Source organism: Boleophthalmus pectinirostris, unplaced genomic scaffold (genome assembly GCF_026225935.1).
Source record: "Boleophthalmus pectinirostris isolate CB_2022bp ecotype Guang Dong unplaced genomic scaffold, ASM2622593v1 HiC_scaffold_12, whole genome shotgun sequence".
Classification (NCBI taxonomy): Eukaryota; Metazoa; Chordata; class Actinopteri; order Gobiiformes; family Gobiidae; genus Boleophthalmus; species Boleophthalmus pectinirostris.
In genome coordinates this window covers 21484433-21507406 of record NW_026571018.1, presented here as the reverse complement: position 1 = coordinate 21507406, position 22974 = coordinate 21484433, and the positions used below count along the sequence as shown (strand labels likewise).

Sequence of the window (22974 nt, the reverse complement as noted above, 5' to 3'; positions counted from 1 at the left end):
ATAGAGGACCTTTAATCAAACTAAAGTTGATGCAGGCATTGAAAGCCATGATAGTTGTATGCTATTTTGTATCACTGGCCCCCAATTTTGTAGCATAAACCAAGCAAATGTCATAGTGTTTGAAAACTTCACAGGCGCAATTTCAATTTAAATGCTCACCACGCTGCCCAAACAAAGAAAGATCTGAAAGTAGCAATAAAAAGGCATAGAATTTTGATCAACAACCAACATAACCTGGAGCTGAACCTGCGTGTGAGAGCCCTTTTGTGTAGAATTAATTGGCGTGGCTAGCACAGATAGATTTATAGCCTGGCATGTAGAAAAATCACTTTGCCTTGGGACTTTAATGATTTGTATGCAGAACTATGATTTAAATATGGGAGCTTTGGGAGGGCAGTAGTAAATTTGAGTTTCCTATGTCTGAGAAAGAAATGTCTGCAGGATTCCAGTTTTGAACAAATATTACACGGTGTAGTCTGCATGCGCTAATCTGTGTGTGTAGTATGATTTGTATATGCAGGAGATGTACTTATATTGGATTTGCTTGGTTGTTAGTTCATGTAATGTTATTGAGTTGGGTATATAGGGCCCATTGGACTTCCTATTGAAGCACATGCAGTCTCTGTGTCAGTCTGACCACCTATATGAGCTGAACGTGCTGTTTTTCACTGAGCAGCCTACAGCTTTCTCTCTCTGCAGGATAGTGATTTTGTGAGGGCAGAGCGGAGGAGAGGAGGGAGGGGAGAGAGATGGGTTGAAGCGCAGAGGTAGAGGGGTAGTAAGAGGTCACCAGATGGATTGTGGGAAAAGTCAAGGATTTCATATCTGCTGGGATTGGCCTACTGCTGTATTTTTAAGGTGAGCAGAGGGTATTTATTATATTTATTTCTAAGTTTGAGCCCTGGGATGTTTCATCCAAAGCATGCGGGTGTGTATTTGAGACCACGAGTGCTGGGAAATATTTAGCCTCCAGACAGTTTAATAGCAGGCTGCTTAGTTTTATGAAGATGCAGCTCCTGTGTATTTTAGTAAGGTCTGAGTCCCAAGTCTAATGGAAGAGAGCAGTAACAGAAATTCAGTGTATGAATATGTCTTTTAATTTAAAATTTTAAGCCTATAGAAAAAGCAACACATATTAGATCAAGTTTAAGCATTGATGAAAATACCTCTAGACCTGTTAAGAACACCTGCATGAGGTATTTTTAATTATACAAAACCTTTGGGTGAGATTCACATTTAATGGATACCTGCGCAATCACACAAACAGTACTCCCACAGTACAAGAGCTGGTAATGTGCATATTTAAGACTGCAGGTCTGTTATGTTGCTCTTATTGTCAACACTATGAATACATAGAAGCACACCACACAACACAAAACACACAACACGTATTATTCTGTGTTTGTGTCAGGTTCTTTGTGAAAGTCAAAGCCAAAAGAAAAGGGGGCTAACTTTCTGTTTAAGTTCACATCTTTGTGCTATTACAGCCTTGGCTGTAGTGATTATTAAAGCTTTAGAAATGGCCTCTTCTGGTCAGCAGAAATTCTTGCTCTTTGTTTCAGTTACACTATTTGGTTTTAATAACATTTAAATAAAAATGTGCTAAAAAAATCATCTACTTTGCTCAAAAATAAGAGCGTTTTTACTCAGCAGATTGGCACTGCGCTAATTATACTGCAGCATTCTAATAGGAGTTGGAAGTGCAGTTCTGCACAGCTGGTGTCCTACATTTGGCCAGTCTGGGCTATAATTGATATTTAAGCATCAGTACATTGCATTATTGTTAATGCTGATTTTGGGGACATTTAAATTATAGCAGTGCTAAAGTAATAGCTACCCAGATGTGCAGTGTTCAAAGGCACATGTGGCACTAACTACTAAAAGAGCAAAGAGGGTTTGGTTTCAGGTCCTTGTCAAAGTCTTAAATATAATGTGTTAAATGTAATAGGATCAAAATGAACTACTTGAAAAAGTATATTAGTGGAACAAATTTCCAACAAATGAACTGACTGTCATATGCTCACAATTTTCACGCACAATTATGTCGAAAATACTTGTAACAACTGTCCTGGGCTGGGGGTACTTCTTGTGTAATAGCCATTTCAGCAGAAAACATTTGTTCTCTCCCTGATAAATGTTAGTGACACTGTGCTTTGTATAACTGCCAGCCTGCACTGGGTCACATAGCGATCTCATAGCGATACATCTATCCCTGCTGCATTGTACTCTTGTTGTGTTTTGGACTTTACATGGCGTTCCTTTTTCATGGCGTTCATGTCTACACAGAGGCTTATTGGAGCGGGCTGTGCTAGTAGCTCTTTCATGCTTCGGCTCTGACTCTGGAGGACTAACAACTCAGACACTGTCAGATCCAGGAGAGCAGGGCCACGGGCTGCTGCTTTGAAGTGGGCTGTGAGATTCTCATCTGCAGGGATCAGATGAAGGCACAAAAGAAGATAGCAAGAGGTGCAAAGCTCGAGCTAAACAGGCATCTATGGACCCAGAGGTGGGGAACGCAGTCCGGAGCTTGGCCCACATGCTGCGAGTGGCTTTAGATCTGTATGAGAAAGAAACATTGTATTGTACATAGGGGTGTGCAAAAAATATAACAGCACTGATATATCATGAGGATCGTAAATTTGGAGTAACGATGTTATGGGCTGCTGTAGCAACATGCTTTTGGTATCTTTTGTAACAGTGCTACAATTGTGTTGCTTTTTTTTAGAGAAAGGAAACTTATTTACACCATACATTTGACATTTAACTTTTTGATAATTAATATGGGTACATTTCATTTTAAGTTTGTGCAGGTTCCGGATTTAACAAAGACATCTTGTTGTTAAAATGTATTGTATGTATTAATATATCATGTGCGGTACATATATTATCACATAATAACATTTCATAACCAAATATAACAAACAACATAACAAAATATCCTGTAATGCATCTCTAAAAAATGTATTACCACTGTATTATTATTATTATTATTATTATTATTACTAGTAGTAGTAGTAGTAGTAGTAGTAGTAGTAGTAGTAGTAGTGGTGGTGGTGGTGGTGGTGGTGGTGGTGGTAGTCGTATATATATATCATTGTTGCTGCCAAAACATACATTTCCTTTGGGAAAAATAAAGTATTATCTATCTCTCTATCTATCTAATATATGTATGTATATAACTAATATCTAATATAGCATTATTATCTTTGTTTAGCCATGTATCGTGTATCATACCAAAACGCAAGGGGGTCTGTGATTCCAAGGGCTAATATAAACTATTTGCAAATATAACTCACTCAGACCTGAATTTTTGAATGAAGTGATAACAAACCATTTTTCTTTGAAGGCATTAAGTTTTTGAAGTTCACTCAAAAGGTACAAACTTAAGAATTATTCCACAATCAAGAACACGACACTAAAATAATGTCGACTTTTTAACTGCAAGCAGTAAAAAGGTAATTGCTGGCGGTTGTCCTTTCTTCACAAGTCCTCAATATCAGAACACTTGGCAGGCTGTTCACGTTGAGTTAATCAGGCAACATAAAAAATGAAGCCCACTAAATTCATTAATTAATCTCTTTTTATTCCTGCACAGCTCAAACTAGTTTTAAATTATTCCGGCGCTTAGCTGCAAGGCAAATTGGTACTCAAGGCATGTGAAATAAACATTAGGTGGTTTATCTATTGATGCAAGACATAAGCAGGGAATGAAATGTTGTGGAGTGTACTGGATAAAGTTTGTTTTGTAATTGATTTTGTGTATTAGAGAAGTACTTGTGTGAAAAGGGAAAGTAAAGCAAGTTCTTATCATAGTTTTGGGTTTGTTGCCGTGGAGCATTTACATTTTGCATGCTTGTATGGGTTTAATTCAGGCATGCATAATTTTTTGTTGCAGCGTAATACCTAGTTAGTCTGCTCCTTTTGAGAAAATAAACACTTTACGTAAACATGGTCTAAATTATTCCGAGTGCTTACTTTGCATAACTCAAATGAGCTACACTGTATTTCATAAGATTATTCAAAGATGGAGTTAGCAATATTTTGGATGAGGTTGCTGAAAAAATGCATATCTAAGTCTATAATTTCAGCTTGCAAAGTGACATGGGTGTTGAAGTGTTTTCTTTTACAGCCAATTATACGTGTTGAAATCCTGTCGAGAGTAGGTCTGTTCAAATGGAGTTTATGTAATGTTCCTGGCTTTGATTGGCTGATTGCATGTAGCACAACTTTACATAACACACACATAGAAGCATGAAAAGAACTTTTAGACCGTAGTTTCTAGTTTAGGATTAAGGCAAATACTATCCTGCAATGGTACATCATGATGAAAAAAGTACAAAAAATACAGCTTTGAAAATTTGTGTTGGATCCGATTCACTGGTATTTTCTGAAACCAGGAGACCTATGGACCAGGAAAAAACCTTGAATATTTGAAAATTCCTGACAATTTAAGAAACAGTTCCTTGATTAAAGCATGTTATTTGTTTGATTAAACATTTCGACTGCAGACCTCACCCAAATTTAATGCCAGATGTGCAAACCTTTCTGATCAGAATCTTCAGATCAATCAACGCACCTCGCTCACTGTACACGTCTGACGTCCTTTAGCCTCTTCCTGTCTGTAACTCCAGCCATGTTTTTGCATCTCACGGGGAATGCCTTTTATCATGTGACAGAGTGGAGCCTGTGCTGTGGGATGTAGAGTGAAGGGGGGTTGGGGGTGGTCTTCTCGGGACAGCTGTTTCCCATCAGGTTTCAGTGGACCGGAGTGAGGCTGGTCGCGGCTCTGCTCCGTGGATCAGAAGCCGCTGTGGGGAGGGGGCTCAGGAGAGATGCGCGGGGGCCCAAATGCGTCCAATTAGAAGGTCATCCCAATTTGTTCTCCCATATCCGCGACACTCTTCTGGTATCCAGGGCCCTGCTTTAGTTCCATGTTACATACAAATCCTTACGCCAAGAGGTGAATGGGTTGCTGCCATCTGGGAGTCATTACGCCTTTTCCTCCATTGTTTCCTGTCTTTTCACCCCAGTCCAGCTCCAGCGAGCTCTAGCTTTAGCTCTTTGTTGGCGCAGGTTCCATTGGCTTGGCTTGTTCAGGTTCGAAGCCCCCCCAATCCCTCCTTCCCTGTTCCCGTCTGTAATTTAAAACTGGGAACGCTTAGCGGCAGTCACTCATGCACGGGGCGTCTGCATTAGCACATGTTGTTCACCTCATCAGCAACAGGAATGTTCGGCAAGATGTTTTGATTCATCATGCATCCATTTTCACCACATCGCCCTATTTGCAATACATTTCTGCTTGGCTGTAATCATGCAAATAATAGTTGGGAATCATTTGAAGCAATTTCACGACACGTTTTACTTTTAAAAAGGCATTCCACTTCAGAGGAATTTTCTGGAGCTGTTTGCATCTTGAGGCTTTTCAGTGGAGACAGGAAGGAGCTAGCTTGTGGCCACTAGAAATCGCACTCATCGTTTAGACTTGGTGGATTGGATGCAAGTTTGCGTGGTCTCTGGTTCAGCCTGAGATTTTTTTCCCTTTGTGGAAAAATGATAAATTGCCGTGGTATAGTTCTGTTTAAATGTTTCACTGGAGCACTGCAGGGTGGTGTCGTCTTGTCTTTGTCACTGTCAGACATCAAGACATTTCCCTTCACGTGGGCTTATCACAAAATATCTCATTGTGTTTGAGAAAGGGTTTTCGGCATGAGCAGAAAAAAAAATTGCAAAATTCTGTTAAGAAAAATATCATGCTTGGGGTTTCTACAACCCTTTATTATGTTGTCGTCAAATGGAAGTCAGAAGGTTGTATTTTCATTGACAAGTACACAATATCCTGCTGTTAGAGTGGGTAAAGTAGTGGTCTAAAGAACACTATTTCACAATGACTGACAATAAAAATGCTCTTTTTGAAAAAACCTCATGCTCAGAATTCATATTTAGAGAGAAAAGAAAAACAACCTTGAAATTAGCCTCAATTGTAAATGTCCACTCGTAACCTATGGCCTTTATTGAGACTGTGGTCTTTTCTGTGTTTTGCAGTTCTACGAGATGACTTCAGACAAAACCCAGTGGATGTGATGGTTGCTGTGGGTGAGCCTGCGGTGCTGGAGTGTCAGCCCCCACGTGGACACCCTGAACCCACCATCTCCTGGAGGAAAGATGGCTCCAGTTTGGACGATAGGGATGAACGCATCACGGTATTTTGTTGATTTTACATTATGTATATTTGACTTGTGTTGCACTGTTTGTTACACAACAATATGACAAAGAAAAGCTTGTTTTGTATGTACCTGGAGTGAAACAAGACTTGCCAACTGGGAAAGTTACATACCTCTGTGAATCTGACTCAAACTGCACTCACAAGACTGTAACTCCATGGGAGTTCATGTAAAAACAACTAAACATGTATTAAACAATATATTTCTATAAAGACAGATAACATTTTTGAATCATGAGTTTAATCTGCCTTTTAACATCTAAATACCAAAAAATACATAATATTCAAATAGCTCCCTCACTTCACAGAAAGAATTTCTGTTGTCCCATATACATTTTTTTATCTAAATAAAATTATTAGTCAACTACTAATAAAAATTCTGACCAACTAAAACACGGTTAAACGACTAAAAACCCTATTAGCAACAGCAATATTATTAAGATTTTTGTTGTAGGGTTCTCAGAAACAAAGTACGAAAATAATAGATAGAATAGATGATACAGGAGGACGTTACTATCCTTGGAAAATTAGACACCTGCCATAGCAATTCACTCTTTAAAACAAAATAGGATATCCTATCCTGGTGGAAAAGTCCTGAAAATGTTGCCTATAAAGTTGAAACCTATTAGGGCTGGGTATCATTACGAAGTTGCCGATATGATACATATCTCGATACACAGGTCATGATACGATACATATCTCGATACAGTGCACTTTCGATTCGATATGATATATTTCAAATTGATTCAATACGGTTCAATAAAAAATAAAGGCGAAATCATGGCTGTCATACTAAAAGTGTTTGTTAAACCATGCAAGTCTTTGGAGGCAGGAGTGCTACTTGGATATGCAAAAAATGTGCAGAATTGTCCTTTTGGTGCTCTTCAGTGTAGGGACCAGTCTCAAATACAAAGTGGGAAAAAAACTGAGGCACTCAAAAAGTACAAAATAATTAAAAGCCTTTAATACCACATGGCAGATAAAGTTAAAATACGCCAACGCGTTTCGGCCCTTCGGCCTTCATCAGGGCAAACTCGAGATGGTTATCACAGTGCAGATTTAAAGTAACAGGTGTAGGTCACATGTTCGTTAAACCACTTCTTGTCCAAAGTTCATATGAAACACAAACATTTTAATCATCAAAACAGTAAAAATGTCAAATGTGTTGCTTAAATGAGTTTCCTTTCACTCCACAAGCAACAAAACTGTAGCTCTGTAACAAAAATAATTAAATAAAACACACCTAAAAATACTCTTGGTGATATATCGATACAGCAGCCCATGATATCAGTATTGTATCATCACATTAAACGATACGATATATCGATATTCGAATATTTTTGCACACCCCTAAAACCAATGAATAGACCTACATCAGTGTAACCTTTGACAGTTTTTTTTACTGTTAACCAGTATCAAGCTTTTATATCAGTGTTAAGACTGATTCTGTTTATTTGATTATTGCACTCTTAACATATTGGCGTTCTTAAATGTTGAATACCATTATAAACCTTGTCTACTATTTAAAGACTCTAGGATGCTTTGAGCTTGAATTGTGCTCTGTTGTCTTGCTTTGCTTTTCAGAATTACTGGTGTAAAATAAGAGATGAAATTACACTATTTGTTGGCGCTGTAATAATCAGAAATTAGTCAAGCTGGTGGTGCTTGTAGCAAAACAAAAGACTGTCAAAATTATCTCAAAGCTTGGATGGAGTTTTAGAATCAAAATGTTCTGAAGCATGAATCTATTTCACTCTTTTGGTTTCCTCCAGTGAGTATAATTGTTCTAAAACTTTTTTTGATATAAGATAGAGAGAGCTTTAAATAGATTAAAGATTTAAATTATGCGTCAGTGAAGATTTCGCCTGATCCTGTACCTGTAGGATGAAAGGATCTGCATTTCCAAAAAGGAGAAGTTATTACTAATTCCTCACAGGTAATCTCTTTATCTTATGTAGCGATCTGTGTGTCTAAGTAAACAACATTATCATCTTTATTATCAAAACCTCATTTAGATTTGCAATTATAGATAGAAAACATAACTCCAAACAACAGTAAATTGGTCTTTTTTCTTGTCTGTACAACTGATGATAAAATACATAATAATAGCAGAATTACATGAACGGCTCTCAGAATCTTATATATAAGGCTGTCACAAAGCGGGACTCTGTATTGATTTTCCCTTGCAGTTTTGTGTACATTGAACTGATTCTGGGCCCTGGAGGCATCAGATGTATTAGAGCAGTAAAAGCACAAAACAGGTTAGCTATCACTCCACTTCCTATGCCTGTACTTCCTATACCCCAGCCGCCACATAATTGAATGTGTGTATATGTGGTTGTGTTGATTTGTTTATCTGAATGCTGGTGTGTGTACAGGAGATGCAGCAGAGCAGTTTCAAAGCCCATCTTAGTGCGGAGTGACAGGTAGAGTGTCTCTGGGGGGCTGTGATGGACAGAGCATCTATGTGTGATTTAAGGAGCAGCGCAGATCAGAGCCAGAGGGGGGCTCCTTAGAGATAACTCACAAAGACTGTTTGGGCTTTGTACTTCCTATACTTCTATGTTGTTTCGTCCAATCAGCTCCCTTATATGGAAATATGTCTTAGCTATTAGAGTTTGCTGCTCAAAGACTTCTTGAGGAAGGAGGAGTCCACCACAAACTAATTTATGGCTACTATATACTGCAACTACTCCCAGTATTTCCCCTGTGTCCTAAGCCATTATTTATTAATAATCATATGTATGCTTACATCAAGCTTTTAATTATGAGACGCTCCCTACACATTGGCAAAGTGTGATGCATTGATTTTAATTAAAAAGTGAAATAGTCTTATGAAGCAAAAATGGAAAAGGCGTTTATATTGCGTTTAGAGGCCCTTGAAGCCATACACATGTTATAGGTGTATACACACTCTATTCATAATCCTGAAGATGTATGCGCACTAAAACCCATCGTGCCTTGCTCAAAGCAATACATTTGCATTTGAAATATGGCAGGTCAAAGGATAAAACATCCAGTTAAGTATGAAAAATGCTTAAAGTTAATCAGTGAATGTCTCTAATTGGTGAATTTCATAGTTATTTTACTTGTGGAAGGAGAACTTGGCAAGTTATTCAGTATGCAGAATGTTCCATAATATTCAGTATATAATATTATAATATATTCAGTATATAATTTTATGTGTTGAAATTTTTGAAGGTATTGTGTCTCACAATATGGAAAACAATTAAGAATGACATTGTGTAGCACAGTGCTGACCTTGTATTAAGCTAATGTATGTTGCATTATATTATTGTACTCAAATGCAGATGAATTTCCTTTGTGCCTTTTATTGATGTAACAGGGCAAGCTCCTCCTATTCAGTAGAAGGCAGCTATCATATATAAATACTGCAGATGTCTCTCCCGTAGTCCATTTATCTGTGAAGAAGACAGCGAAACAGACATGAAATTCAAGCTTGGTGCATTGAAAATGTAGGACAGCGAAACCACAGTTAAATTTCCAAGTGGTTGAATCTCTGCTAAAAATGATGAGCGGTCACTTATTTCACTCTTTAATCAGCTACAGCCCTGTGGTATTTACAGCCAATGGTAAAAGTCAATGGCAGTGCTCAGAGTAAGATGTAGTCCACTGGGATTCTAACTGGAGTCATTACACCACCACAATGTTTCACATCGATTCATCAAGAGGCACTAATTACATAGTAGGTCTAGCAGCCATAGCATGTCCGAGAATGCCACAGAGAGCTAGATTTGTCCAAAATTCCACTATTACATAATGATAATATCCTTTTAATCCATTGATTAGTTCAAATTGGTAGGTTCTTTACGACATAGGCTTATGTCTAAATCCAGCTGACCAAAAGAAAAAAACTATAGTATTTTACAGTTGCTTGCCAGAAATCACGAGAAAGGGGATATGACGTCTTTAGTACACAAATACCATCATCGACTACTATGATTTTGTTTTATATTTTACTTGTATGGATTATCATATTTTTGTATATTTTAAATCTCATTGTCTAATGTTATACCGTAAACCCCTTTACAGCAAGAATTCCCAAAGGTGAAAATCTGTGTTTATTACTTACCTGATAATATGCAGCCAGGAAATGCCATTTTAAATTCTAATGTGTAATGTATAAATCTGTATAAAATATTCCTGCTTTGCCTGGTTTTATCCAATGCAAATACATTCACTTTGTAATACAAATTTAAACAGATGCTGCTCCTCTGCCAGGGAATTTCAAAATAAGGCTGTACTCTATATGCCTTTTCTGTTCTTCCTGTAAATCAGTATTCTGTATGTTGATAGCATTAGCCTTCTACATATTTTTGATGATGCTTGCATCAGGCCAATCCACTTGTTGGGCAGTTGTTTTTCTTGTGTCTTGTTTGTGGCTTGGATCTGGACCAGAGGGCTCTGACTAATAAATGAAAGGTTGTCGGTTTGATCCCTGCAGCAGAAATTTAATGATAGATTTCTGTCTGTTGGTGGTGTGCGGACAGGGCAGAGCGAGGCAGGTGCTGTCCAGCGTGATTCTCAATCCCCCGCTGCTGCTCTGGCTATATACAGCGGTGACCTCATGACCTGTGTGAAAAAATAATGGAATAGACTGGCCCCTGCACAGTTTGTTTTATAGAGGTGAAGAATACCAGATCAGAAATATTTTTGGTTCACTCTTTTGAAAAAAAATGAGAACTGGTCAGGCTATGTTGTAAAGGTGCACTAGGTAACTTTCCTGGCAGGTGGTCCAGGTGGCTTGTCTCCATGGAGATGCTATTGATTTGCCTGAAATGTTTTACAGTATTCACAATTCTTAATGTGAGTGTGCTCACCTCTCCATTCGCTTAGGTTGTGTCACCTGCTTGTCTCCATGGAGATAAGTTTAATGCCATTCTGTGGAATATTACAGAGAATTTTATTACAATAATTTATCTCCATAGAGACAGGCAGATGGCAGGTGCTCCACATACACCTTTAACATCAACATTATGTTGTAGACACCGTTGCTGCCACAGCAACTTACTTGATAAACTAAAATAAAAGAGAAACGTTAGCTTGGACTAAAAGAAACATGTGCCTTGCATTTACAAGTAAATAGACCTTCTAGCCCACTGTATAAACCAATTCCCTAGTAATTGCCATTCATTTATAAGAGGCCATAAGTTAATATACGCTAAATTAGACAATTTGGTTTGAAATTGAGTCAGTATTAGAGATCTGCCACTGCATTTTCTATTAGCAATAATACCATGGAGTTATAGACCTGTCATATTACTACAAAGTCATTAAACAATTTGTTGGTGTTGCGAGATGCTTGCTGATGTGATGTGCGTTCATGACTCAGTTTTTCATCTGAACTGACTTCACAAGTTCCTAAAGGCACACTAAGTGACCAGCATGTTTCCATGGAGATGTAAATGCTTTGCTTTGTCTGGAATGTTCCTCAGTAAGGCATTATTTACTTTCAATTACGTGTGTGTTGCTAGCTTAATGAAAATACATTCTTTGTGTGAGCACTGAACATTCCAGGCAAGCAGGTGTTGTCTTTACTCAGTATTGTGATATTACAGTAATCTATTAATAAGTGTTGGAGAAGAAGCAGGAAAATGTAGCTATTTATAAAAATGAGACCTTGGCCTTGTGTCGTCAGATGTGCTGTTCATTTACAGGACCACACCAGCTCTGCACTGTTGAGCCATTGGTTTGGGAAGCCTCAGTCCCCTAACCCTACATTCAAAGTGCTACAGAGACGGCTCATGTGGTCTGTGGGGGCGTATGGTGCAAGGATATGAAAGGAATGAAAACAGCATGGAGTGCACATTTCAGTCCCTACTTTGTTGTGTGACTGTGTGTGTTTGACAATGAGTGTGCATATACTACAGTGTGCGTCTGAGGCAAAAGTTTTCAGAAAGGCAAAGTACACTGACAGAACATCTGACGAGGGTCTCTACAAAGAGCCCCTGTGTCTTTGTTCCCCGCGCTAATGTAGCACCAGATATGAATTATGTAATTTCATAACAGATGACCTTCTGTGCTGCTGTGTGAAAGGCAGGCCGATTTTTATACTTGAATAAAGGTATGCGCAAGACTATCTGCTGTCATGACACCAAGGATGATTGCATTATACAGTTAAGAGATACTATGTGGAGCATGAAGTTCAAGTAAACAACGTGAAAAGGATAGGAGACTATGAGAGTTTGTGTCTTTGAAAAGTCATCCAAGTCATTAGTCGTTCTCTAACCTTAAAACTGCACTGTGTAACTTTTTGTGGGAGGGTTTATCATGTGATGGCCTTCTTGGAAATATTATTGCTTTTTCTGTAATGTTCCACTTTATCTCCTTGGACACCACCAGGCCAAGTTACATCAGTAGATCTATAGAGAGGTGAATGCATGTTGTTCAAGGTATTTCTTTATCAATAAAAAGATTGTGTAACTTTTCTGGTGGAGGGTCCCTCAAAGCTTTTCTTTGTGGAGATGCCATTGCTTTGTCTGTAATATTTCACAGTGTAGTATTATAGTAATAATATTATAGTAACCTTTCTATCTTCATGAAATCAAACCAGACCAAGTTAGCAAGTCAGATCTTTGGAGAGGCAACACCACTCAGTCAGAATCTTTGTTTTTCTAGGTAAATCTGAGCTATTAAACTGCATATGTTATTTAATAAATGTAAGGTAGAGCTGTATTAATGTCATACAGTGGTACATACCAGGCATAGAAGCAAGATGACAGACCCCCAACCTAAAATGTACAAAGTGCAAATTTAAAGGATTATTGTAAAACGTAAGCAACTCAATAACCAGAAAATTTGCATATTGCACCTTCAAGTCTCCAAATGTCTGAACAGAGATAAACAAACATGATTTTTTGTGTATTTTTGTTTTTCTTTAGATCCGCAGTGGGAAGCTCATGATCACCAACACAAGGAAGAGTGATGCTGGCAAATACGTGTGTGTCGGGACCAACATGGTGGGGGAGCGGGAGAGTGAGATCGCTGAACTCACTGTTTTAGGTGAAACATGTATAATGTGTGGTTTCTTTTCCCTCAAAAGTTCATGGAGGATTAGCCCACCACAGTGCTACTCAAGACCATTCACATTCAACTATTATTCATAAAAGACCTACTGTTGGGGAGTATGCAGTTAAAGAGCCAAAGAAAAGTAATCCATCTTAGTCTGAGTTTTTAGTGTTTCTAGATTTATTTAAAAATGAAGAAATAAAGTTGTAGTATTTTTTTGTCAAAATGAAATCACTGTCAACACTTCATTCGGTTACTGCTATTTTTAGGGGTTTAAGTTATGGCAGAAACAGTATTCATGTTTAACAGATTTTTATAAAAAGGAACTGTGTGCTATGTAAAAGTTAAAATGTTGTTTTAAACCAACTGTGTTCTCTCCATAACAATAAAGTGTGTGTTATTTCATTTTAATTTTCATGGATATTAGCATTAGTCCGTATCTAGTCTATCAAGTATTATTTCTTAATGGGTTACATTGCATTTCTATATTTATTGTCTGATAGACCCAGTGTTACTTGCTGATCTCGTCAAAAATCTGAAATCTAACCCATTTTGGAATTTACTAATACCCCCATCAAATACTCGTATAAGTCAAATGATGATAGTAAAAATCCTCTAAATATCTACACTTGCTCAATTCAGTGCCAAGCTCAGAATATATAGCTAACAGTAAGTCATCCCATACACCCCACTGCTCTGCTTTATAACCCACTCAGCTCTTTCTCCCCGAAGAATAGACAGAGCTATTATTAATACCATGTCATCAGCTGACCTTGCATAGAGATGGAGTTTGCAGTATAATATCCCATAAAGCCATTCAAGGCTAGAAGATTATTTGTGGATGCAGATACATGCTTTCTACATGTTGTGCATAATACATGACTCTAGTGGAAATGGATCACATTTTTAAACATGTCAAACCTGGTCATGAAATTGCTTTAATTGCCAGGTTTTCCATAAGGACTCATACTAATGATTTTAATGCTTTTCCTGGTTTGTTCTGTCACACCCAGAGAGACCGACCTTTGTGAAACGCCCTAACAACGTGGTGGTGCTGGCGGACGAGAGTGTGGAGTTTCAGTGTGTGGTTCAAGGAGACCCTGTTCCCACCGTGCGCTGGAGGAAAGATGATTCTGACTTGCCTAAGGGCAGGTAATGCACAAAGGCCTTCAGTGCACAACCTAATTCACCATGCAAGCATGCGTTTCAGCTTGTGCTTTCATCTCCCGATACACTGTGTCCGTGCTGCCTCTACAGATTTGAAATCCTAGAGGACCATACCTTGATTGTTCGGCAGGTGACCTCTTTGGATGAGGGCTCGTATACATGCGTGGTGGAGAACATGGTGGGCAAGTCGGAAGCATCGGCCACGCTCACCGTACATGGTCAGTACTCTTCATCGGCTCTTCAGATGTGCAGTGTTTACTCAGTGCATTTCACATAGCTTTGCATGGGCATATAACTTTCACACAAGCTCTAAATATATCCTAGTGCTGTGAGTTAGCTGCTTTGACCTGTCTATCACACCAATCCGCATTAGAGACTGTTAATATCTTTTCTGTGGGGATGGAAAGTAATTAGATACTACAGCAACAACAACAACAAAAAATAGCACAAAGATGCAAAAAACCCATAGCACTCACTGGTTAAAATAAAATGCCTTTATTAATTTACGGCATGTCTTAATGGACAACTTACAAAGTCCCGACACGTTTCAGCTTATGGCTTTCCTCAGGGGACAAACACATTAACACATCAGTATTGTGTATAGATAACTTAAAATAAAGTCTTCTTTCTAGTTTTTGGCAATAGCAGACCCATAGACAGCAGCGTTAGTAACAGTGGCTGTAAAAGTAAACATTTAAGCTATTATTAGTAGAAAGTAGTAGTACAGAACTATTATTGTTTTTGGTACTTTTTACTTGGATACCCATGGATTGCTTCTATCATCTATCTTACTCTCAAGCAGTAACTATAACTATTCTTATAAACAAGCTTATGTAGCTGTGTGTTTACAGCGACTTGTTATAGTAATGGTGGATAAGCCAAGCAAAGCATGCAAGATAAATGTTTTCTCCAGCGCATAAAATGGATTCATTTGGCTAAAGTGTCCTGCCACAGTTTCGCCCTCAAGTTCTTAAATCATTTGCAGGAAATGAGTGGTGAGACACTTCTCATCCTCCCACTATGTAAACACATATAGAGGGACGCAGTGGGTGACACCGGCTGGGGACAGTAGGACTTAATTAAAGATAAGGCAGGTCTGGTGCATGCTGGGAAATGACATGGTTCCAATTACACTGTCTTCTCCTGCATTCACAAAAACAACACAGTGGGAGCAGGGGACCATAGCTAATTTGGGCAATAAATGGGAAACAGCAACAACTAGCAGAAGAGTTGCAATTGTCACAGTGAGGGAAAAGCTATTTGCACAATATTATCATCAAAATTACTTGCTTGAAAATCAGAGGTGGCAGAAAAATTATTTTAAAAAAAAAAAGTGAGCAAGGTAAAATATTTACCGAGATGAAAGTTCAAATATTGTTGTATAATAAGGCAACAGTATCCTAACATAACAACAACTACTGCAAATGCTACTTTTACTACTCTACTTAAAGGTGCATTGTGTAACTTTTCTGGTGGAGCATCTGTGAAATGCTTTTCTCAATGGAGATGTTATTGCTTTGTCTGGAATGTTTCGCAGTACAGCATGAAACCTTTCTATCATCATGGAGACCAAACCAGGCCAAGTTATAGGTCAGCTCTGTAGAGAGACAAATTTGCTCACAGTCAGAATTAGGGATGTAACAATAACCAAAATATCGTGTTTTGTATATTGTATCATCAAAGTTCTCACAATAATATCGTGGACCGTCACATATCGAATTGTGAGTCTCTTTGCTTAAATTAAGAGTTATGGTGCAGCAATAGCTAAAAAAAGACAGAGGGAACTACATAGACCATAATGCTTTGCTCCATTTCAGCGTAGCTACAAGAAGAAATAACAGTTCTAAGCACTTTTAAGTCTTAGTCCTTTGGATTAAGTCTTGTCAAGGCATTTTAAGAGGAAAAAGTAGCATATTCAATTTTGTTAGCCTCCACAAAATTTTGCAATAAATATCGTATTGTGAGATGTATACCGTGAAAATATCATACCAATAGATTTGGATATTGTTACATCCCTAATCGTGAGCCTCCCCACCATATCGTGAGCTTTCCCACGATATCGCAATAAATATTGTACCGTTAGGTTCATACCGTGACAGTTTCATATCATGAGACTTGGATATCGTTACACCCTTAGTCAGAATGTGTGTCCCTCGTATTGTGGAACATTCCAAGCAGAGCAATGATTTATCCATAGAAACAAGACGGTGACGGACCACAAGCAAAAAGTTACATAGTGCACCTTTAATATAAGTAATTACTTATTGTACTTGATATACTTTACTGCTACTACTGCAACTCCGTTCTGACCACCTTTGTGACTTGTGCACTAAGGAAGGGAGTTTTCTCCAAAAAACTCCACTTAACATAATTACTTGTGGGATAGTATCAAGTTACTTTCCAGCCCTGTTGAAAACTAATGTAGACTTGACATTTTGCTTTGTGTCATTTTCAGGTAGTTAGTCGTTAGTCGTGACCGCGAAGTCATTTTTACTGACACAGAACATTTGGTTGGTATTAGACATTTGCCATTTTAAACAGTTGTAACAAGCCAAAACAGCTTAGACAGTTAGCCCTGGCTCATAGAGTAGAGTGTAATGAGTATTCGCTGTTGCACTTCCACTGAGCCATAGGCAGCGTGTAATCTTGTGTGATACTGCTGGAAAAACATTCTTTAAACACAAAAATGCCACAGTAATCTCTCTCACAGTCGCTCCAAAGCAAGCTGGTCGGATAGCCGTTCATTTCCTCATAAATCAAATTTACAGATGTCAGCACTCGCACTGAACACTGAGTTTCCCTTTTATAAAAATATGTCTCAGCAGAATAGGCCTCTGTACAGTATCATTATTCATGTGGCTGTTTGTGTGTGTGTGTCTTCTCTCTTATAGTAAACACGGGTAAGTTGTCATCCATCCCTCATCCACCATCTGACAGCAGCAGGAACTCATGAGCAACTGTCTCTGTCCCATCTGCACTCATAGTCCATCAACCAATACAGTGATTCTTATAATGCATGAAAACAAACCAGGATTAAGGTAAATATTGCATACATAATGTCCATTTGTACTGATAGAACCTATAAATAAACCCCAGTGACCTGTCCACCCTATTATTAGAGTCAGATGCCCCTGTACAGACTGAATAAAGTAATGTCATCAGTGTAGTTTAGAATCAAATTTGCTTTCAGTGTTGCACTTCTACAACCCCGATGATTTTGAATTGGCAACTCTCTCTCTAACTTTGACCCATTTTTTAAGCACAATTTTCATTGAATTAAAAAGTGATCCAGTGCTTGCCGCTGTAGTGGTTTAAGGCATTGCACATACGTGGATGTCACCACCTTTACTGCATTTCTCTACCCCCTCCCCTCTCTCTCTCTGTTTCACGCCTAAGCTGTCCTGTCAAATAAAACCTTCCAGCCAGAAAACCTTTAAAAAGAAAAGAAATCAATCCAATATGCCAAATATTGAAATTTCAACCATGTTTTGCACCTCTAGCTCTCCTAAAAGCTCTATTGTTCAACTGTTTTTTTTTAACTTGCTGTTACCTTAATTCAATTTTTGCATTCAGTAAAACAATCAAATGTTTCAAAATAATATGAATTTGGTTAAACTGTGAAGACTTTAAAAATAAGTTGCAAAAGGCACTGGGTTCTACAGGCTAGTTCTAGTATTGATATCCGAACAACCCAAGATAGTATCTTACAGTGGTTCATTGATTCAGTGAACCATAAAATTAGCTGGTTATCTGTCAAGATTAAAGATCACATGGAAACACAAGAGGGAGACAGTAAATCTTAACAGTGATGGATTGCAGCTGAGCCCAGCATCTTCATTGTTCAACAAGACTCATTTGATCATTGTCTCGAATTACACTGGTAATATGAAGAGGAAATCTCCATGAGGAAATGGAAGTAATGAAAATGCCATTTCTGCTGTAGTACCAGAGATTATTCTTGAGTTTGTAAACAGACCATCATATATTTTCTAATCATCATGATAACTTCTGCTACATTTGGGAAATTGTTTTGATATGAAAAGGGAAAAATTTGCTAACATAGAGCTGTAGTGTCATTTGAATATTTTGTGTTTCAGCTTTGCAACATTATGATGACTTTTTAAAAGTCAAGAGATATTTACAGTATTTAGTTTTAAATTGGAAGCATTACGGCAAAGGTCCTAATTTTTTTATCATTCTGAAAAGTATGGATGGATTGAAAACACAGTCATGGTATTTTCAACAATTAAGTCTAAAACACAAATCTACTATTTGAATTTTAAAACTTTTAAATTTAGTAGGTAAAATGAACAGTAGTGGTAGAGATTGGTGCTTTCTGTACTTCCTTCTACTTGTACGAGTGAGGAACTGCCCCTTGTATTATTAAACAACCCCTTAGTTTGCACAATTCATTACAATTTGAGGCTTGTAATAACAAAGGTGTGGTCAGGGATAATTGAGTTCTTTTGCCTTCTCCTCTGTAGTGCCCCCTGCTTTTGCGATCCGTCCCAGGAACCAGGTGGTGGCGGTGGGCAGGACAGTCACCTTCCAGTGCGAAGCCACAGGCAACCCCCAGCCTGCAATCTTCTGGCAGAGGGAGGGCAGTGAGGTGATGCTAGCCACTGCTCTGTCATTACAACAAATGACCTCTCAGATTAAGCTAATGAATGGCTTTTGTTAACTTGTGTGATCTCCTTCCTTTTTAGAGTCTCTTGTTCTCGTACCAGCCGCCACAGCCATTTAGCCGCCTGTCTGTGTCCCAGGTGGGCAGTTTGACTATTACCGATGTCCAGAGATCAGACAGTGGCTACTACAGCTGCCAGGCCCTTAACATCGCTGGAAGTGTGATAACCAAAGCACTGCTGGAGGTCACTGACTGTGAGTAAACAACACTGGCTGTATTTACCCCTATTCTGTCTTAAGTGGTTTATCTTTGGGGTAAACATGGTGGTTTTTTTGTTTTTCGAAAATGGATAGTGCCGGGTCCATAAACCGATGTGGGCTTTTATTGCTTTGGGTTGTGACCTGGTGGGTGGGGCCTCGGCTGAATAAGGGGAGCATTTTGTTTACTGGCAGGACTCAAACCACTCTGTTTCCATGGCAATGGTATGAAAAGAGCGTCATTCTGAAAGGCATTGGATTTCACCATTGTCCTCTTACTAATTCAATCATCCAATTAAAATCGTCTAATTGTAATGGGTTCATTAAGGAGAAATAGGCTTTTTACATTATGTTCAGAGTTATCTATCGACACTTCTGCTGCTTGTAAACAGTACTGATGATTTTGCCATGGCCAGACAGATCATAATACATTATTTACAATTACAACAGAATAGCAATGTCCATCAAATACCTCATGAGTGAACAAGCCGACTAATCAAGAACACAATTTCAGTCAATATTAGGACGTTTATCAACATTTAACCTTTTGAACAGATACCTATAGAAATATCAGCATATAGGGTTTATGGTCTACAGAACAAATTGTACAGATTTATCTGTTTATTTTGGTGTTTTTATGCTGGAGATATAGCTGTAGAAACGCAGCCACAAGTACATTCTGGACAACCTGGGAGCTCGATGCCACGACTTTGAACACTTAACATTAGGGATTTGTCATTGTGGCTTGGTCTAAATGTAGATATATTTTAGGGCGTCCTTCAGACCTTGTGTCCTTTTCCCATCTTGTACAAGAATCCTCACCACAGGCTTACACAACTGTCCAGTCACTCTGCAAGGACACCAATGTGCTGGATCAGAGACTCACCCGGGCAGTGGTAAATGATCTGATGGCAGCCGCTAACTATAAAAAACTATACTATCTGTCTTCATTAAGGGCACTATTGGATTGTACTGCCATAACCCAATAGACTGTTCCCAGAGGGGAGGAAGAAGAAGACGGTAACCAATTTCAAAATAATACTTGTAAATATGAACAGATAATAAAACTGTGTTGTCCATGATGTTACCTTGTATTGCCTGTAGGTGGCAGAAGGTGGCATTTTGAGGACACATTGAAGAAAAATAGGCCTGTCACAATAACAGTTTTTCAAGTAAATATTGAACAATGACATTGAAACCAAACCATAAAGCAGAATTGTCTCTGAAAAAATAAATGTACAATATTAAAAAGAACCATGAGCTGCAATAAATAAATAGCAAAATGCAACACTTTTAGTAATTAGTTTCTATCTATAATCATAGAATTAATCAAACTTCTACAGCTCAAATCTTATAATACTCCAGCAAATATAACAACAAATTTCCAATTACTGCAAAGAAAAAAAAAAAAAAAAAAAAAAAAAAAGTTCTATAAATATTATTGAAAAAAAAGCTAAGATAGAGACTTTCTTTCATTATTTTAGCTGCAAAATATATATCAATTATACATTTTTATTTCTTGACTGCAAACTACACTTTTGCATTTAATGATTCATGTAGTGGGTTAAATGAAGCAACAATATTGAAAACTACATTATCACTGGGAACATTAAGCTCTGCCTTGACTATGGCTACAGCCACTTATGATATACATTGTAAATATTGTGATTGTTTCCTGAGGCCATATAAGTAAAACATTACTTTTGCACAACATCAATCCCAGGTACTTAACCGACTGTCCTCCAGATCTTTCATGATGAAATAATTGCATCAACAGCTTGTCACAAAAAGTCATTTAAATTCGCTTGAAGGCTCAGATTTGTAATTAAACATCACCAGTAAAGTCTGGCGGCCCCCAATTTAATGACCTGTGTAATCTCCCATACACGTGTTGAGGTAACTTTCCACTGTACGTACACCGAATTAATGGGGATAATTGCTTTAGGCTTATGCAGATAGTTACTAGACCCGTGAGTTGCTTGGTGCAGGTCTATTAGCAATAATGGATAATCCTCTGCTTAAATTGGTACGGCTCCCCCTGTAGGGAAATGACTGACATCCCCTTCATCTGATACAGGTAATGGAAAGAAAAAAGACCTCGGCCCTGTTGGATGTAATATTTTCACTGGTCTGTGCCACTTCACTTTCTCTCTTCCCTTCCCCCAAAATTTCAGCAGCACTCTGCCCGTTTGGAGTGCTGCATTTGTATGGAAATAACTGGTCTACATTACCCGAGGCACTCCTCCATCTTCTATCATTCCTTTTTATTTAGCTGTTTTTATTTATTTTTCCTCATCCACCGGGTTTTTCTAAAGTGAGAGAAAGAGGCACGTTATCTAAGTGGGTGTGTTATTAGCCTGAGCTGTGCAGTTGTGATTGGAGATGGTTCTAGCCGTGCCTACTGCCGAATGAACGATTAGTTGCTCTCCGCTGGAGGGGAAAAGTTGATTTCTTTTTCCACCACTGCCTCTGCGAGCCCTTTCCAGACCTATTGTTCTCTCTTCACCAGTTTTTTCCTCTCAAAATCTTTTATCTCTTATCAGGCTTTCATCTTTTGGCAGCTTTCCATTTTCATTTTCAGTGTTTTAAACTTTCAACATTTATTTTCACTCACTTTCAAAGGTAAAGACTATTTGGGTCTACTTATATTGAATTGATATTTCCTTAACTACAGCATTTTTAACAGACCCATTGAATTTATTTTGATGAACTATGTACCAAAAGGTAAAATTTTTCTTACTAATTTAATGGAGCAAAATTTGTGGCAGTTGGTCCATCATCTTTGTATTTATGGTCTGTTTGACCCAATAGTAAGCTTTGGAAATACAGAAGTAAGGAAATCCTCCTGAAAATGTACATGAGACTTAATTTAGTATGAACCCTGATCATATATTTTAGTAAATAATGCAGCATGTCTATGCTCTCTCAGTTTGACTTTTGATCTTCTGAGGTTGTCTTATGGTTGTCAGCAGAGCAGAAGCAATAGCTCCTCCCTTGCTTCAGAGAAAAAGACATGTGGTTGTGATACAATTTTCAATATTCTTGCACTATTTATTTTGTATTTGCCTATTCAGATCTGTTACTCATACTTGTTACTTTGTGCTCCACTTAATTTTGGTTGATGGTGTGAAAAGATGAACCACTGGATTTCATCACAAGAGTATTTCATATGTGCTTCAGTATTCAGATGGCCACAAGCTAAGTCTCCCCCACTAACTGTTCGCTTGTCTTTGTGTGCGTACCAGCGGGCTCAGACCACCCTCCCCCTGTGATAAGGCAGGGTCCTCTCAATCAGACAGCGGCCGTGGACAGTACAGTGGTGCTGCGCTGTCAGACCAGTGGGACTCCTCCTCCTTCAGTCCAGTGGAAGAAGGATGGGGTCCTGGTGTCTCCGGTGGACTCGCGCATGTCCCTGGCGGACACAGGGTCTCTGGAGATCCGCTATGCCAAGGTATACACCACAGGGTATAAATGAAACATTATACTGTCTGTAAAGTTCACTGATAATTTTGTGTTTCCTCTGTAGCTCGGAGACACAGGCCTCTACACTTGTGTTGCAACCAGTCCCAGTGGAGAGGCAACCTGGAATGCACATTTACAAGTCGAAGGTATCAGCCTCATCCAGATTTTATGTTAAGTTTTTGTTTGTTTTCATGCTTTGAACATTTAGGTCCCTT

The 22974-nt window shown here is 38.4% G+C and overlaps 1 protein-coding gene across 1 annotated transcript in view; it reads left to right on the top strand.

The window, feature by feature from the left end:
* LOC110165054 (roundabout homolog 1-like) overlaps window positions 1-22974 on the top strand; it is a 99717-nt gene that overhangs the window by 63643 nt on the left and 13100 nt on the right. The window contains exons 3-11 of the mRNA XM_055148550.1: window positions 6043-6200; window positions 13123-13243; window positions 14263-14401; window positions 14507-14634; window positions 17308-17316; window positions 18901-19025; window positions 19123-19294; window positions 22543-22748; window positions 22824-22905. Coding sequence (XP_055004525.1) covers window positions 6043-6200; window positions 13123-13243; window positions 14263-14401; window positions 14507-14634; window positions 17308-17316; window positions 18901-19025; window positions 19123-19294; window positions 22543-22748; window positions 22824-22905 — 1140 coding nt within the window. The remainder of the gene's footprint in view (window positions 1-6042; window positions 6201-13122; window positions 13244-14262; window positions 14402-14506; window positions 14635-17307; window positions 17317-18900; window positions 19026-19122; window positions 19295-22542; window positions 22749-22823; window positions 22906-22974) is intronic.